This window comes from Lynx rufus, unplaced genomic scaffold (genome assembly GCF_022079265.1).
Source record: "Lynx rufus isolate CCGP_SWC_20201006 ecotype Redwood Valley unplaced genomic scaffold, mLynRuf1.p SCAF_2, whole genome shotgun sequence".
Classification (NCBI taxonomy): Eukaryota; Metazoa; Chordata; class Mammalia; order Carnivora; family Felidae; genus Lynx; species Lynx rufus.
The window spans coordinates 124,922,062-124,940,542 of NW_025814834.1; the positions used below are offsets into that span (position 1 = coordinate 124,922,062).

Here is an 18,481-nt window from a genome sequence, read left to right on the forward strand (position 1 = left end):
TTTCGCAAACACTATCTTTATATTCCCAGGCAGCCTGTGCTGCACGCGTTATCATTATACCCCTTTTACAGAGTGGGAAATTGAGGCTCAGAGAGGCCCAAGGTCACACCAGGCAGTACGTGTGGGGTCAGATCCCAGGTTCCACCCTCCAGGGTGCTGGACAACCGGGCTCCCCTGCCTCGAACCCGCGGGGACTCAGACCTGTCCCCGGGTGTGGAGGGGGCGGCCGTGAGGCGCCAGACTTGCCAGCTGCCGCGGGATACCACGTGAGGGGCGGAGACCCTGCGGGGAAATGATTAAAAGCTGAACGGAGCCGCAGGGGGCCGCTGCGGGGAGGGTCTTCTTGGGGCCGCCTTGCCCCGCCCCAGTCCAGCGGCAGCACGGGTTCAGGCGGCTGCTTGGAGAGCCGGGGTGTCCCGGGCATGAGCGGGGTGTGGGGGACCGGGGGGCCTCGGTGCCAGGCGGCGCTCGCGGTCCTGGCTTCTCTGTGCCGGGCCCGGCCGCCCCCTCTCGGGCTGGACGTGGAGACTTGTCGGAGCTTCGAGCTACAGCCCCCAGAGAGGAGTCCGAGCGCGGCCGACACAGGTAACGGGAACCCCGAGCCCCCCTCTCTTCCTGGGTTCTCGCCCTGACCATCCTCTGCCCCCAGAGCCCCGGCACTGGGAGCCCCTTAACCTAGACAGAGAACTCCAGCTCAGGATCCTGGATTCGGAATGAGCCTCAGCCTGTGCCCCGTTCCACCGCCCACAGGGCAAGCGGAGAGACGTGAAGGGGACCTGGGAGGCAGAGGATCCCTGAGCTCCCTCCCGTGTGTCTCTACAGGACTCCAGCGCAAAGCCGCGCTCCTCGGGCGCCGTGCCCCTCGGGGGCCTCAGTTTCCCTGGCGTCTCTCCGCTCACCCTCGGGCTATATGCCAGGGAAGGGGTCTGTGGAGCGAGTAGGAGACCAGGAAGTAGCAACTCGTCTCTTGGGTTGTCAGGGTCCCAAGGTCCGTCTGTCGGTCCGCGCGTCCGTTTGTCTGTTCTCTCGGGGAACCCGTCCGAGCCCCCTGGTCTCAGGGAGAAACTTAGGTCTGCGAGCCGCACGAGGTCTTTGTGTCCGGACGTCTCTCCGGCTGCGAGTGGCTTTCTGCGTCTCCGCTGGGGGGGGGGGGGGGACGGGGGGCGGGGTGGGGGAGGGTGTCTCGGCATCCTCCCCCACCCTCGCCCCTATAACTCGCTCCCTCGGTCTCTCTCTGACTCACTCGGACTCGGGGCCGGTGCGCGACCGAGCCGGTGCCTCCCGCCGACTTTGCCAAACGGGCGCCTCCTGCCCGAACGGCGCGGACCCTGCGCTGGACGCAGCCCCCGGCGGCCGCCGAGCCCAGGCGGGAGCCCGAGCCGAGGCGAGCTCGCCGGAGCCGGTGAGTCGGGAGCTCGAGCCCCGCGGGGCCCGGGCCCGACGCGCGCGGCTGCGGGGTCTCTTGGGAGTCGCGACAGCGGCAATGGCGTGTCGCGCCCTGGCGGCGGGAGCCGCGGGAGGATAGGCGGCCGGCCGGCCCGGGTATTTACTTGCCGCACCAGCGCCGTGCGGCCGCGCTCGCCCGCCGCAGCCGGGCTTCTTTGTCCGGATGCCGACGCCTGGAGGGTCCTGGGCGGCAGGGAGCACCCGGTCGTCCTCCCTCCGGAGGGGAGGGGCTGGGGGGCAGTGCGAAGTCTCGAGAGGATGCAGAGTGGGGGTGGGGAGATCCTGCAGGGACCGTGGCGCCGGGATTCCTTTGGCTCCGCAGACACCACCCCTCCTTGTCCCCCGGACTCTGACCCCGGTGGCGCTGGGCCTAGGGGTAAGCGAGGGTCGCCCCTGCGGTTCCGCACCAACAGCGCGGGAAAGGGAGGAAGGGGCCGCGGGAGGCGGGAATTTCGTCTCCAGGCGAGTCTCAAGGGACCAGAAGCCGGGGACTGGAACGGCGGTTCCTGGAGCAGGTACAGGTGGGGTAAGCTCCCCGAGGCTACAGCTTTCAGGGCCCTGTTTTCAGTTGAGGTTAAAGGTCAGAGCTCTTGGTAGGTCCTAGGTTAGCAACAGGGCCGCTGAGGGAGAGAAGGAGTAGATGGAGGGTAGTGGCCCAGGGGAGGATTGTGTGTGTGAGGGGGTTGTGCCCAGCCTTGGGCGCATCTCAGCCCTGTGGGGGTTGTAGGGGGCGCTGCTCTCGCGCAAGCGCTCTCTCTGGCCTTGGCAGTGTTTGATCAATGGGTTGATTACTGCAGCAGAAGGGACTGAGGTTAGACATAAAGAAGAACTTTCAGAGGGTGGTACAGGGATGGATGTTGGAGAGGTAATTCTCCGTCTTTAAGAACCTCCGAATAGACTAGGCCCAGCAAGTATTAGATTTTGGTTCTCTGGTGCCATCATCTACACCACCCAACTCCCCATACCCCCCAGATACACAATTTTCCCCAAGTTAGGGAGTCTCTTCCTGCTTGCCTATCCAGGTCCCTTCCTCCTTTCCTGCAATAATTCATTTCCAGTGGGGCCCTCTATGTTGGTTCTGACCCCTCAAACTCTAAAGGGGATCATTCAAGGTGAGAACACACCTGTCGAGTTCCACCTGGCGTGGAGGCTGCCCCCCTCTCCTGTCCATCCAGAGCAGAAATACCACAGAGGGCAGGGGGCAGTGTGCGTTGTGGGGAGGGTGTATGTGTGTGAAACATTTTGATGCAGGTGTTCTGGTGTTCTGACTCCAGAGGGAAACCCCACAGTCTGGAATGACAGGTACCTGTGGCCAGGCTGAGGGTGAGAGAAGGTTGAGGAAGGTGAGCAAGCAGGCCCAGATGAATCAGTGTGCCTTCCCTGCAGGCTGCTTGAGAAAGCGAGCTTGACTTGTCAGCCCTGGGGTACTTTAACTTTGGCTGCTGAGTCACAAGCCTCAGGAAGCCCCTGGGGGGCCAAGTTAGGGGGCTGAAAGGAGGAGGCAGAAGGAGACCCTTGGTCATAGCAAAAGAAAATGGTTGACAGTGGCTTTGAGTTCTTGGGGTTTAAGTGAGCACAAGGTCTGGGGAGATGCTGTTCAGCTCAGGACCAGGCCCCCAGGTATCCTACTTCCTAGCTTAGTCCCTGCATCCCAAAGCCACTGCCTGGGTCCAGATTCTACAGTCAGAGAAATGCTGGATCTTTTCATTTGTATTTTAGTGAAAAATGCAAGTGACTAGAGCACGCCTAGTTCTCTTTACCTCTGTACGTTTTCCCCTGCCATCCTCCCACTCAAAGTCTCTAGCTCACGGGATCTCTAGTAACACCCCGAGAGTCAACAATTGAGATTCGGGCTCTGCTGTCATTTACTGGGACCCCCTCTGTATATGGTCCGTGCTAGGAGTTGCACAGGAAATCTCAATCAGATCTCCTTAGCTTTCATGACTTGGAAATACCTCTACACAAACTGTCCCAGATAAAAGCAAGTTCCATTTTTCTTTAAAAATTTAAAGGCAAAGTATCTGCTTTCTTCCTTAATACACACCCCCACCCCTGCCTCAAGTGGACACTGACAGGCAGTTCCCTACCTTCTTCATGCCATTTGCCTTGTGGAGATGAATGAGTTTGCTCCACAGGCCAAATTGCAGAGTGTTGGGTGTGGGTGGGGAGAGTTCTGGATTTGAGGTAATAAGCAGAGGTTCAGAGGTATTCCAAAAAATTCAGGGGCCTGATGGGAGATCCTGAGCTGCCCTGCCCCTTCCAGGCTGGCAGCCAGGAATGGTTATTCTCTAGGTTATGTGTGGCCATGAGATGTATGTAATGTTTGTTCATTTCTCTAATGACTGGAGATGTTATGTGACTCAGCTACCTGGATTTTAAGTTGGCCTTTTGCAGCACAGATATTATTATTTCTCCTGCTTGAGATGGGAGGTTAAATGCATAGCACTTAATCAAAACAGGAAAGTCCTGTTTCTATAACTAAATAATCAGTTACTCCCTCACTCCTTGCTGGAAGGAAGAAATTCTGAGGATTTCACCTTCTTTGAGGAAAGGTGCAATGTACAATCCTTTAGAATGTACATCCTTGAGATAATGTTCTGATTTTATGGAGTGTCTTGAGCTTTAAGATTCTAGAACCAGGGGAAAGTATCTAGGAGTTGCAGAGTGCTTGGATTTACGGTTCTAGAAGTTTTCTTCTACCTCTGACTATGTTCTCTGTCCTCCATGTCCACAGAGTTGGGGGTATAATGTGGCTGCAAAAAATTAGGGCTAAGACTGAGCCATCTGTATCTGGCCAGGTTTCTTTAGGGTCTGTGGAAGGCTGTCTGGAGTGTGCAAAAAGCAGGGTACGAGAAAGTCCTGCCCGAGCTAGCCAGCACCCCTGCTGGTCCTGCTTAGGAAAAGAGGTCTCTGAGCCCTGAAGGACTGAGTCACACTTAGGAACTTTAATCTGAGAGGGCTTTGAAAGCGGAGGTGAACAGGACTTCCAGCTGTGGACGCTCTAGGTATATGACAGTGTCATCCTTCCCTTCTCTCTTTGTTGATCTGTTTTTCTTGCTCCATGTGGACCCAGGCAGACCTCTCCTCTCAGTACTTGCAGGTATAAACAGGAGGGGGGTTAGGTAGAGGGAAAGACTCTTTCTGGCTTTCTGTCTGTCCCCACCCCAATCACCCCAGCCTTGATCTCCACACATCTCAGAGGGGCCACAAGCCCTGACCAATCAAGCAAAAAGGTACAGTTACCATCTGCCAAAATAATAATACTAATAATTGCTAAATTAATGCCAACACTCTGTTAGCTATAGCACTCCGCATTAGCCTCCGATTTATCTCTGAATCCCCTAATGATGGTGGAAGCCGGTGCCCAGTCATAAAGCTTGTGCGGCCATAATTAGCCCAGCATTGTCTCTCCTCATCACAGCTTTTTCAGGAGCGTTAATTCCTTCTCTGTTTGGACTCTGCTAATTATCCCCATCGGTAGTTCAGCCTGGATCTCTGAAAGAAGGAATGGAAGCACAGGTTCTCTGCTCCCCCCTCCCCTAACCCTGAATTTTAATTACACCAGGTTCTCCTAATAAATTTACAAGCCACGGAAGAGTTTATTATTAATGGACCACGTCTGTAAGCCTTAGAACAGAATAGCTCCTGTTCCTGCAACACACACACACACACACACACACACACACACACACTGTCAGGTATTTCTTTGCTACATCTCTGGATGAGGTGTTTCCAGGGGCCACTGGTTATTTGCCTGGTGCCTGGTGGGTAACCTGTAGTGTCTATACTTTCCAGGGAAGAAGGAAGAGATGGGGGGTGAGGAGGTTGTTCATAATCCTCGTCTCTGGGTTTTTACCGAGGTACAGAGGATCAGGCCAAATAGTTGAGAATGCCTCCCACACTCTCCTGGTTATAACAAAGAAGTGCCTGCCCCCCCTCCCCCACAGCTTCCCTGCCCAGCTTTCCACTCAGCCCCCAGTCCCTTCAGGGGCCTGGCTCAGAAGCTTGGACTTTGGCATCAGAAAATCCCAGGTTTAAATCCCAGTTCTTCTGCTTAATGTGATGTATCCTTGAATAAGTTAGTTAATACCTCTAAACTGAGTTACTTTATCTTTGTGAGGTGCATGCTCATTTCTTAGGGAGGCTGTAAAGATTAAATGAGAGAATGTAAGGGGCACAGTGCTAACCATGTAGAAATAAATAACAAATAATTATTAATATTAATGTATTAATAATATTAATGGTTACTAATATTAATTAATATTAATGGCTCTGCCGAGAGTCTTTTCCATTCCCAGACGTGACACTATTCTTTCCAGTCTCTTGGGTCTCTGCATTTCTTGCTGTTTGATCTCTGGGTTATATTTGTCTATGTCTCTTTCTATGTCTAAATGAGACCCCCTCAGCCCAGGCAGCCTCTGCTCTGCACAGGCCAGCCCTTACACCAAATGGTTTCAGCAACCCCAAGCTCTGAAGCCAGCTTTCTCCAGCTCTGGAGGAAGCAGAGAAAAGGGTCCTTTCTTTTCACTTCCTCTCCCCAGTTTATCTTTTCAATTACAGTCTGTTAGCAAAACTGCCTGTTACTGTTACAAAATGGGTTTTCCTGACATGGAAACCCATTAGAAAAATGGGAACAATAGCAAGTTATAAGAACTGCTGATGAATCTTAACACTATGGGTGGAGAGAAGGGGAGGGGGTGCCAGGGCTCTGTCTTTGGAGAAAGAAGTGTCAGTGAGGAGAGATAAGCAAGCCCTGGGTTGCTAATTAATAACCCAGCATTTTCCAGGGAGAGAGGGAGGCCATGAGCCATTACCCCTGCCGGACAGTCTCACTTAAGGTGACAAGCAGTTCCTGCCCTCATAGGCTTCAGGGAGATCTTAACTTCTCTGGAGAGAAGAGGGGCCTGAGGTGTCTTAGATGCTTTGCCCTGTGGTCTGGTGTCCCCCTTCCCTGTCTCCGCAGGCCCAGCTCTGGGTTCATTCTGCATGGAAAAACAAAAAGCAAAACATGAAATAAAATAGTTTACATTCGGGGAGCATTTACCATATACCAGGAACTATGCTCAAAGTCTTAGTTTATTTCATCTTCCTAATGACTCTGTAAAGTAGGAATAATTAGAATCCCCATCAAATAAAAGAGGAAACCAAAGTTTGGAGAAAGTTAAGTAACTTGCTCAGGGTCACACAGTTAGAAATGTGGATGAATGCTCTCTGTGGTCATTCTGGTGCTGGCACTCACCTAAGCTATCTGCCCAGTGTCTGAGCCCTCAGTGAAGTCAGCTTCCCTGCCACAGTTAGAAGCCACACGCACCTGTGCCACGCCAGGTCCAGGTGTGTTTCCAAAGCCTAGTTCCACGGCTCCTTGCTCTCCCAGAGGCTGCTGGGTAATTGGCCAGTCAGATTTCCCAAACCAGGTGCCCATGGAATACTGGATTCTTCTGACACCTGAATAAAGATGTTTCACACCTAATGTTGAGTAATGGACCAGACTTCCTTTTCCAAATTTCCAAGAAAACTTTGCAGAAGCATGGCATGTTCTTGCAATTGCTGGTTTTTCTTCCATGGTTTTCTTTCTACTCCTTTGGAGCTCCCACCTGTGGACAGTAACAACGAAACTGGACACATAGCAAGCAAATGGGTATTGACAGAAAGACTTGGAGATGTGAGATCTTTAATATAGTACATGTTATGTCTTGAGATCTAGCTATATATGAAATATTTATATTGTTTCTGCTAGTAAGATCGTCCCTAGTTTGTAAGGATAAAGTTAAAGCTATCTCTATTAGCGTTCGTGACTTGCAGAATATGCCTCATGCAGTTCTGCCAACGGAACTTTTCCAAACTAGGGTATATTCAAAGCTAGACTTGGCAGAATTAGGTGATTCTAATAGAACAGCTAATATTTGTTATATTTTTTACTACTTTCCAGGCACTGTCCTCAGCACTTTTGATCTCTCTCTCTTTTTTTTTTAATGTTTATTTTTAGAGAGAGAGAGAGACAGAGTGTGAGTGGGGGAGGGGCAGAGAGAGCAGGAGACACAGAGTCTGAAGCAGGCTCCAGGCTCTGAGCTATCAGTACAGAGCCTGACGAGGGGCTGGAACCCACGAACCGTGAGATCATGACCTGAGCCGAAGTTGGATGCTTAACTGACTGAGCCACCCAGGCGCCCCTGATCTCTTTTAAACTTCACAATGACCCTATGAGGTAGATGCTATTATTATACCCATATGACAGAGGAGGAAATTGAGGCTTCACTGAGAGATTAAGTGGCTTGGTTTAAAGCCGGTGGCGATGGACACTGAATGAGTCCAGTCTGACCCCAGGACCGTGATTCTTTCCCTCCAGGCTAAAGAGGAAATAAAGAAGGAAGGAGGGAGAGAGGAAGAATACAAAGATTTAGGAAGTACTTTCTAATTTTCAGTGCTATAGTAAGGGCTTCTTCCCTTACTGGAGGGTTGCCTCTCTCTGGTCGTGAAGCTAGTGCCTGATAGTGCTATGAAATATGAAGAACACCGGATCAGGACTCAAAAGACGGCTGTGCTGCCATCAAAACTCTATCTGCCTCACAGTGTCAAGGTTCAAACAAGATGAGTAGGAAAAAGGCTTTGAAGGCTACTTGTGCACCTGCGATTTGCTACAGAGCAACAGGTCCTGGTGGCCTGACCCCAGCAGGCCTGGGGTAGGAAGGCACACATCGTAGCTGATCTGGGCCTTGGCACAGTCCTTAGACCATACGGGAGACTATGCCTCCCAGCCCCAGTGGACCTTCAACCAGGATATGTCGGCTGGCTGAGCTCAAGGCCATGTATAGTGATTTTACAGGGGCTAAATCCTGTTCAGTCACTCCCTGCCCTGGCCTAATTCTGCTCTTACCAGCCTTGCTAACCACCTCGTATCACCAGTGAGGGTGAATCCACTCAGCAACAGGACCCGGTTCTCCTGCAGTCAGTCCTGCCAGCAAGGCATCCTGGAAAGAGCTTCTCCACGCAGAGGGAGGGCTTCTTGGTCTTACATAACCGGTATTGAGTGCTGGGTGCTGATTCTCAATAATCCATACCTCTGCCTGCCCTAATCACAGCTCCGAGGGAACTACAGCGGGGGTCACGTGCACAAGTATTCAAAATACCAACCACACCGAGGAAAAACTGATTCCCTCGGCCCACCCCCTTCCCCCACCTCTCTTTTCATTTATGAATTCAGTTTTTTGTCAGGCTGAACATTTAAATGCACACTATGCTCTCTGGATTCCCCCATTTCTCCCCCTTTCTCATTAAAATTCTAATTATTACCAGAGCAAGTAAGATGTACGATCAAAGGGAAGCAAAGCCCTAGAAATACCTTTTTTTGTTTTAAGGTGACTCATATTGTAGAGAATGCCTCCAGAACAGCTGTAACTGAGAACAGGTGTGAAGGGGTCTAGAGATGGCTGGATACTCAGAATAAGGACCCGTAGGATCTGCGGTAGCTTTCCCGGTGAACCCCAGGGCCATAAAGGCCTAAAGAAACAGTCTCCAAACCATTTAGGTAATGAACTCATAACAGCACAAATTATTTCATTTAATGCCTCCAATGTATATTTGTTCCCATGTTGCCTACACATCTGGGCTGTAGCTCCATTCTACGGCTTCCTAGCTGTGTGACCCTGGGCAGTCTAATCCTCTGTGCCTCACTTTCTTCATCTGCAAAATGAAAGTAATAATTACACCTATTTCACTGGAGACTATTCAATGAGCAAATGCATAAAAAGCACTTTGTACCTTGGACATAGTAATGTTCAAAACTAAATCCAATAATAAAATGCTATCATTTCTATTACTATCAACCTGTATATTGCAGTTGTGATTTATTGTTTTTAAGATAATAAATAAATAAATATTAGAACAATCTGGTATTTTTTCTCTTGTGCCCTCATGACGCACGCATACACACACACACTAGAAACCTTTACTTTAGAAGCTAACTTAGAATCAGCCTTCTGGATCCCTGGCAGTCTCTGTGTGGAGGACTAACCCCGGCTCCTTTGACCAGGGAGAGGCCCCGATGTCTCTGTGCAGGGGCCTGGGGTAGGTGGCTGTAGTAGTTGGTTCAGGCCAGTACCCTGCATGTGGGGAGTCAGGAGGCAGTGCCGGCTCCCCAGAGAGGATAGCTGATGTTCTCACTTCCTTCCCAGGTCCCTCTGGATGGGAGACAGCTTTTCCTGGTGCCTGTGTGCATGAGAGTACTCTGGATGCCCCACCCCCACCCCCACCCCAGGAGGGACTCGGCATCTCGGTACTCTAATCTTAGCTTAGCACCTGACACATGCAGGTTGCTCAGTAAATGCTGGTTGAGAGATCATTATAGCCCTTTTATGCACCATTCATTCTTGCGCTCACTCATTCATTCTCGCGTGCATTTCTGTGCTAGGCCACGAGTCAGACAAATATTAGAACGCAGAGTTACAATGGCCTACAGTTTAATCAGGGACAGACAGGCTGGGACAGTGTGAAGAGCCCCAGGCTGGGCGGTGGGCATCTGCACCCTGGTCCAGGCTGTGTGTCTGAACTGTGAACCCAGGCAAGTCCCTTCTCTGGACCACTGCTCTTGTCTGCAAGAGCCCAGCCTGGCCCCAGTATTTCTAGGGCCATTTCTCACCTTCGATCCTAAGATTGCTCGGCCACTGGGCCAGGATAATCCAGAGCCTGCAAACCCACCAGCCTGCAGGGGCCGTGCAGGTAAGGTCATGCCCCTCCAAAGGCAATGCCGGTTGCCACCAGCCAGGAGCACGGGTCTAGTGACCAAGCCAGCTGGCCTCCCCCAGAGTTTCCAGAAATTTGATGTGATGATGATGATGGCGGTGGAATTGCTCAACTATTCAGTTGCCACGCAAGCCATGCAAGACTCCTCGGCTGGCTTGTTCACAAGTTCGCAAATGACCTCTGTGCACACCCTGCCAAGTGTGCCACTGGTTCAGAGCCTTCTGAGCTCTCTAGTCAGAGTGAGAAGAGACCTTGGGCTCTAAGGGTCATTCCTTAAGGAGGGGTAAGAGATCTGCTTCTTCATTGCTTCCAGAGGGAGGCATCGCCCACAGCTCTCCTGGGATGATGGGCATCCTTCTGGAGGCAGGGTTGGCTGGGAGCAACGCAGTGAGCGCTTGCCTCAGAACCAACCACGACATTCAAAATTACCAGTTGTACAGGGGCGCCTGGGTGGCTCCGTCGGTTAAGCGTCCGACTTCGGCTCAGGTCATGATCTCACAGTTCGTGAGTTCGAGCCCTGCATCGGGCTGAATCCCTGCTTGGGATTCTCTCTCTTCTCTCTCTCTGCCCTTCTCTTGCTTGCCGTGCTCTCTCTCTCTCTCTCAAAATAAATAAATCACCTTAAACAAATTACCAGTTTTACAGCAGAGCTCTCAAATAGCTACGGGATGGGAAAAGACAGTTACAGGAATCACTTGTATGTAGCTTTGAAATACACCGTGTGGATCAAATTCCAACTTAATCCAAGTATTTATTGAGCCTACTGTGTGCACAGTTGAGCGTACAGAAGGAACAGGAGACCCACTCCCGGCCTCAAGGAGGTTATGCTCCGTCTGATTCGCTTCAAGCTCCCGACTGTTGAGCTCCTGCTCTGGGCTCGATGGGGGTGGGGGAAGGGAAGAGATTGAGTTGGCTGAGCCTCTGGTCCCCAAGGCCGCACAGCCTGTTGAGGGAGAGAGCTGTATACCAAAAATGACTCCGCTATAAGTCTGGCCATAGTAACAGCTCTAATAGAAATTCAAACAGCATCCAAATGTGAACGCTTCACGAATTTGCACATTTGCTTAGGCTGCTATTTAAATTACTTTCCCTTCCCCGTGCACATGCCAATAGGCAGTAGGGGAGGCAGCGCAGGTGCTCCCCAAGCTGGCGGTGGGGGAGGGGGCAATACTGGGGGGCGTCAGACCGAGGTGGGCGCCAGGCTGCAGATACTACACAAAGTGGACTGTGGAGCGTCAGCCCTAAAACCGCCTCTCCCGGCTGGCAGCTTTCTCATGACCATTCTTTTCTCTTCTTCCGTCTTTGTCCCTTCTGTGTGCCCCCTTCTCCAACCGCCCCTTCCTGCTTCTCCGCCGCCTCTGTCTGTCTCTGTCCCTCCCTGCCCCGGCTCATGCCGCGCCCAGGCACCTCTGTCAGCCTCCTCGCAGTGGTAGTTATTGTGTGTGGCGTGGCCCTGGTGGCAGTTTTTCTCTTTCTCTTTTGGAAGCTGTGCTGGATGCCCTGGAGGAACAAGGAGGCCTCCAGTCCCGCTTCTGCTAGCCCTCCCCCGGAGGCCCCCCAGAGCCCCAGCTCCGGAGGCAACATGGCGGACAAGCTGAAGGACACCAACAGCCTGGGCTTCCTAGAGGCGGCCGTGAAGATCAGCCACACGTCCCCAGATATCCCGGCCGAGGTGCAGATGTCGGTCAAGGAGCACATCATGCGTCACACGCGGCTGCAGCGACAGACCACAGAGCCAGCATCGTCTACCAGGTGAGGGTGGACGTCTCCCTTCCTTAACCTCCACGCCTCCACATTCTCTTATCCAATACATTGATGTGATTCCAGCCTGTGGGGTGCAGAGACCGGAAATGAGAACACCTATGGTTGGGCTGGAGACTATAGCAGAGGATGTGCTCTGTGATGGGTAACCGACTAGGAGGTGGGCACCGGGAAAGGCTGCAGGCAAGGGGAACCTTTGAGGCAGGGAGCTGTGCTCTGCGGTGTGCACTGGGACGTGTGTGGGTGGGGGGTGCTGGGTGTTGGGAGCGAAGGCGAGATTGCCGGGCAGAGGGAAGAGAAAATGCAAAGGCCCAGAGGCATAAAAGTTCATGGTGTGTCTAGGGATATGCCAGCAAAGCCTCACAGAGTCTGCGGCGCATGGGAGAGGAGACAAGAGGTTCCTAACACTTTGAGAATGAGGATTCCTCTGTGACCTTCGACAGAGTCCCCTGCAAGACAGCAGCTGTATACGCGGCATTCTTTAACTGAAAACAGAATAAAACGGAACAATAACAAAAAAAAAAAAAAGCCACCACCACCACCACATAATGACAAACACCTCTTCAACATTCAGAAACAGTTTTAAAAGAAGTGGTGCATGTAGTATGAGGCATTGTACTTATCTAGGGCTCTGCTGGGCTCCCAGGTCCCTGCAGTGTCTCCCCAGGCTCCCAGGCGACCAGCCGAAGGGAAGGAGACCTGGTCTTCAGATGGGAGTCCAGGAATGAAAGTGCTGGGGGTCACATTTTCAGAGTTTATCATCTGACCTTGGGCAGGTTGCCCACCTTTCTTAAGCCTCACTTTTCCCGACTATACGGTAGGGCTAAGGACGCATAAGGTTGCAGTGTGGGGCCGATGAAAGAATCCGTGTGATCATGAGAGCTGACGATAGATGGCTTATTCTACACCTGGCTGTGTTCTAAGTACTTGTTGTATGTATCAATCCAGTTCGTGCTCACAGCAATCTTACGCAATTGCTACTTTTATTATCCTCATTTTGTGGCAAAGAGAAGTTAAACGACCTGACCAAGGTCACATGGCTAGACACTCACAGAGCCAATCTGTGCAGTCCGGCTCCAAAGCCCAATAAATGTTAACTACAGTGGCGGTGGTAGCGGTGGCGATGATGACGAAGGACCAGGGCAAGCAAGGATGGTCCTTCTCCTAAGGGATCTCGTGGTGTCAGGGGGGAACCAGGGTCACATCTGCTAGGAAAGAAACGTAGAAAACAGCAAGTAGGAAAAAGAGAAAAGAAAATAACAGCAAAAGGCAGCGTGTATCGAGCTTACGATATACGAGGCCCCATTCCAAGTACCTCACACATGCTAAGACTTGGGACGCTCACCGCCACCGGCACAAAGTGTGTGCAGAGAGAGAAAGGGTCGCAGAGCAGGAGGAAAAGGCCCGCCCCTCCCCGCCCCCTGCAAAGGGTACGATGAGCCAGGGCCGTGGGAGGTGTCGGCTTGCATGCCTTTCCCCCCGCCCCCGAGCCCTGACCACGCCATCTCTGCCCCCTCCGCCAGGCACACGTCCTTCAAGCGCCACCTGCCACGGCAGATGCACGTGTCCAGCGTGGACTACGGCAACGAGCTGCCCCCCGCGGCGGAGCAGCCCACCAGCATTGGCCGCATCAAGCCCGAACTCTACAAGCAGAAATCGGTGGACGGGGACGATGCCAAGTCCGAGGCTGCCAAGAGCTGCGGGAAACTCAACTTCAGCCTGCGCTATGACTACGAGAGCGAGACCCTGATCGTGCGCATCCTCAGGGCCTTCGACCTCCCCGCCAAGGACTTTTGCGGCAGCTCTGACCCCTACGTCAAGATCTACCTCCTGCCTGATCGCAAACGCAAGCTGCAGACGCGGGTGCACCGCAAGACCCTGAACCCCACCTTCGACGAGAACTTCCACTTCCCCGTGCCCTACGAGGAGCTGGCAGACCGCAAGCTGCATCTCAGCGTCTTCGACTTCGACCGTTTCTCCCGCCATGACATGATCGGAGAGGTCATCCTGGACAACCTCTTTGAGGCCTCCGACCTGTCCCGGGAAACCTCCATCTGGAAGGACATCCAGTATGCCACCAGTGTGAGTACAGCCTTGCCTCCTGGGCTTCTGGAGGATTCCTAGTGCTGGCTTGAGTGGGGTGTGTGCCCGTCCCCCTCACCCCTGGAGGTAGGCGGGCCTTTGCCCTTCGGGATGTGAAGCGGGGACTCTGGAAACTGAGCAGTGGCTCAGCCCACCCTGGGGAAGTCCTTGCACTCCGTCCCAGGGTGGGGTGGGGGCAGCTGAGCTCCCACATGGGTTGACAGGGAAGACAATTTTTGCCCATTGCTTCTGATTACACGTTCTGGGGTGGTTCCCTCTACCTGCTAGGCCTTAGGTCTACCACCCGTAGGGTTATCTACCTCTCTGATCATGGGTAAGGACTGGGCCATGTCTCTAGACTTAATCAGACAGCGGCATCTGCCAAGGGCATCCATGTGTACGAGAAGCCTGGAACAGGCAATCAGGAACAGGGCATATTAATCGGGGTGCACGACGTTATGCTGCAGCAACAAATAATCCTAGGATTTGGTAGCTTTAAAGCAACCAAGATTTAGCTCTTGTTCAGGTTACACCCACTCTGCGGCTCTGCTGGGTTTCTGCTTTACCTTGTGACTGAGGGGTCCAGGCTGACAGAGGCTCTGTTTGGAGGTGTGCTCCCGTAGGTACCATATCAGGGCAAAGGAGGTGGCGAACCATGCACTATTTCTTAAAGCTTCCATGGCGAAGCGATCCATGTGACTTCTACTCACATTTCATTAGCCAAAGCAAGACACATGGCAACTCAGGAGGGCAGGGCAAAGAAGTCCTACTGAGTGCCCAGGAGGAGAACTTAGTGACCAACACTAGTGACTGCCACACAGCCCCTGTTCTCAGGCATTGCCTGCCCAGGCCAGTGTGAACGATGGCAGAGGCCAGCCTGGAAGGGAACCCAAGTCCACACGTAGGACAGGGGGTGCCGAGCTATTCACAATCAACTGCAGTTAACCAGGGAAGAGTCCAAGGAGCTGAGGCTCAAGCTGGCTTTTCAGAGGGAGGACAAGTTTGGCACAGAGAATGAGGAGGGCATATCTAGAGCCCTTTGGTCCACCCAGTGTAGATCCCACAAGTGTGGGTGATGTGCCTCTCTCTAAGCCCATCCAGGCAGCTAAGAGCCAGGTTGAGTGTACCCATCAGATACCAATGGCCTTACGTCTGGGTCTTGAGGGCTAGCTGGTTGAGTGTCTCCCAGGATACTTCTTGCACTGTTTCTCTGGGGCAGGGATGACCCTACTCGGTCTGCAGACTCTCCCTTTGAACAGCCAATTCTCAGTATCTCTATGTGTTGAATTTATGAGGAGAGAGGCCAGGAAAATCTGCCCTGCTCTGATGGGAAAAGTATAAGAAAGTTGATTTGTTCAAAGCTTGGTGGGCTCCGTTTCTGCCCTAGGGAAGGACTCTGAGACACCCCGTTCTCCCAGCTGGTGCTGACTCTGACCAGATCACTCTGATCCCCCAGTGCGTCCCCCACCTTTGCTTTCATGAAATCCCCAAGAGCAGCACCAGCAGCGGGGCCTGGCAGACGGGGCGGGCAGACGGGGCGGGCTGGAACGGCAGCTGCGCGCCGGCGAGCCCAAGAGCTCTGCTCTATAAATCACTATGAAGTTTACATCTGGTGCAGCTCTTCCCTTGTGGTCTCATCAGGCAGCAGCTTCATTATGGTGACTGCACAGGTAGAGAAAAGCAGCGTGGTCCTTCCCACGCTGAGGTGGAGGCCCAGACAGAGGTTCCGAGAGATGGAGGAGTGAGGGCCAGTGGCTGGGGAAGCAGCCACTTCCCTCTCCTGGTTGCTCCCTCTCCTGGACTTTAGCTCCAGGTATGATGCAAGACCTGGGCCTGGAATGGACAGTTGTTGCCTTAAGCCCACTCCTCATAGGGAAGCTAACTTCCTAGACACTAGAACTCTGTGGCTATCCTTGCCCTCATCCCATCCCCCCCGCCCTCCGGCCCCAGCTTTAGAAAATGGCAGATCACTGGGCGCCTGGGTGGCTCAGTCGGTTAAGCATCCGACTTCAGCTCAGGCCATGATCTCACCGTTCGTGAGTTCGAGCCCCGCATTGGGCTCTGTGCTGACAGCTCGGAGCCTGGAGCCTGCTTCGGATTCTGTGTCTCCTTCTCTCTCTCTGCCCCTCCCCTGCTCGTGCTCTATCTCTGTCTCTCAAAAATAAATAAACGTTGAAAAAATGTTTTAAAAAAAGTAAGAAAGAAAGAAAATGGCAGATCATCCAAAAGGTGTTGGGTAGATAGTCACCATCCTCATCATCCTCAGTTAGTACTGTTCCAGTCCTCTTCCTAAGCAGAACACTGTGCCAGGCACTGGGGAGTGAGTGGGGCTGGGATCGAAGGCAGCCCCTTCGACCCACACAGAAATGTACAATCGAATTATGGAGACAAGAGACGTCCCTGCAGCAGTTAGTAACGCTAAGTAATGAAGAGTGTATTCTGTGTGAAGTTGGAACTGCGGGTTGGGACAGCCTGGGAATATTTCCCGGATAAGGAGGAATGAAGATAGATAGGGAGGGGAAGTATATCTAATCTGATTGAAGAAGGGCTTGCATAGTCACCAGGAGCACAGGGAGGCCGGGCGCGGGAGTTTCTGAAGGTGCCTGGACTCACACACCCTGTCCTGCTTGCAGTCTGAGCTGATGTTCTGCCAACAGGAGGCCCTTGGGGCCCTCCAATCTGCAGCCCCTCCCGTGGGCCAGCGTTCAAGAGTAGGCTCATCCTCCTGGAGGGTGAGGAAAGGGAAGTAAGAAGTAAGAAGGTTGGTGCTTTTACCTGTTTTTTTGGAGCTGACTCTGAAATTGTAATTATTTGGGGGCCAGAGAGACACAAATCATAGTCACTGTGAATGAGCGCTGAGTGCATGTGAAATCCTGCAGCCAGCGTGGTGGGGGCAGTACAGATGAGCACAGGGACTCCCATCTCCCCTGCGTGCCGGATTCCATTCCTAGAGCGGCGTTCAGGCCCTGCTCTGCTCAGAACTCTGGCAGCACCTCTGCCCTGCAGGCCGCTCCCCTGCACGTGCTAACATTCCTGCGTCCTGCATTTGCTCACAAGGTTCCCACTGTCAGGCAGGCCTTTCCCCACTGCTCTGCCTGGCCCAGACCAATCCCCCTTCCAAAGTTCTCTGAGTCCTTCTGCTCCTCTAGATTGCTCCTCTAGATATGTCCCAAATCATATTCGGTCTTGCAAAGTCCTCTGCATGGCTCAGGAATACCTTTTGTCCCACATTTGACTTTCTCTGGTATTTTTCCTCAGGGCTGAGTGTGTCATTTTCTGCAAACGTGAGAATCAGCACTTTCTTGTTGAATGACCAGTGGTTTAGTTAATTCCATCAAAACTATATACTGGTACACCAAGAAAGGATTCTTGAAGAAGCAGTGGGAATCGGGTATGGTTAATCTGGGAAGGCTTCCTGGAGAAGGGCAAATAGTATTTTGAAAACTGGGTTAGAGCCGGGCTTGGTGGGGACAGAGGCAGCCTGTCCAGCCCTTCAGAGGTATGGTTCAGGGAGACGGTTTGTGTCTGGAGCGGCAAGTTGATTAACCTGTTGGATCAGAGGGTCTGGACTGAAGTGGGGGGTCAGTGACCCCGTGGGTTAGGGAGGACAGGCACTGTGAGAATCGGGGTTTAGGAGGCTGCTCTGAGATCGCGTGAGTCTGTGAATGCTGTCTCCTTGCTGGTCCTTACACTTGCATTGGGGTATCACATTCAGCCCTGGCAGGTAGAACCAGGTGTGTCCCTCGTTTTGGCTCCAGCCCAAGTTGGTGTGAAGTAGCAAAGCCTGGAACATTCCTACTGTTTTCTCACAACCGCTGAAATAAGAAGTTCCCAGGCTAGTGAAAGGGAGGTCTACTTCTGGGGAATCTAGCTCTTGGTTCATTGCACATCTTAAGCCACGAGGGACATTTGCCTCACCGCCCCCACGTTGTTCTGGAGGGAAGCTTGGGAGCAATGGAGGTTGCACACACCTGGCCAGGCTGGAGAGTGAGAAGCTGGCAACCCGGACGTGCCAGAGTCATTGGAGGCCTCTTCTGTTCCACTGAATCGAGGAGCTCAGAGGGGGAAGGAAATCGTGGAAGTTCATTAAATCCACTCCAGCCCCAAGCAGGGGTCCCCCCCCCCGCCCCCGCGCTCTTGCTGCCCCCCACTCCTGCCTGGCTTGACTAAGAGCCCCTGGTGGTCTCCTGGGCGTTCCCAGCGGCTTGCAGGTTTCCCTCGGCCTAGAACTTCGATTGGCTGAAATCCCTCTGCCCTTCCCTCCCCCACCTTCTACCCCAGTCTCATTATTTCTATATAAAGCTGTAGATTTATCATTATAATAGAGCCGCCGTCACCCGGGTTTGCTAACATCCCTGTAATCTTGTAGTTATTGCTACAGAGGCCTCAGACCCCACTGCACACAACTGTTCTGTCGCTATTTCTGCTCCTTGGTGGCGGGGGAAGGTGAAGC

The 18,481-nt window shown here is 52.8% G+C and overlaps 1 protein-coding gene across 4 annotated transcripts in view; it reads left to right on the forward strand.

Annotated features, from left to right (window-relative positions):
- Window positions 1–422: 422 nt before the first annotated feature.
- Window positions 423–18,481, forward strand: part of SYT6 (synaptotagmin 6) — a 58,642-nt gene continuing 40,583 nt past the window's right edge. For 3 of the 4 annotated variants that reach the window (XM_047085396.1, XM_047085397.1, XM_047085398.1), the window contains exons 1-3: window positions 423–585; window positions 11,589–11,937; window positions 13,470–14,028. In XM_047085396.1, coding sequence (XP_046941352.1) covers window positions 423–585; window positions 11,589–11,937; window positions 13,470–14,028 — 1,071 coding nt within the window. Of the gene's footprint in view, window positions 586–11,588; window positions 11,938–13,469; window positions 14,029–18,481 lie in introns of those variants that run through there. The other variant, XM_047085399.1, reaches the window with a different exon arrangement.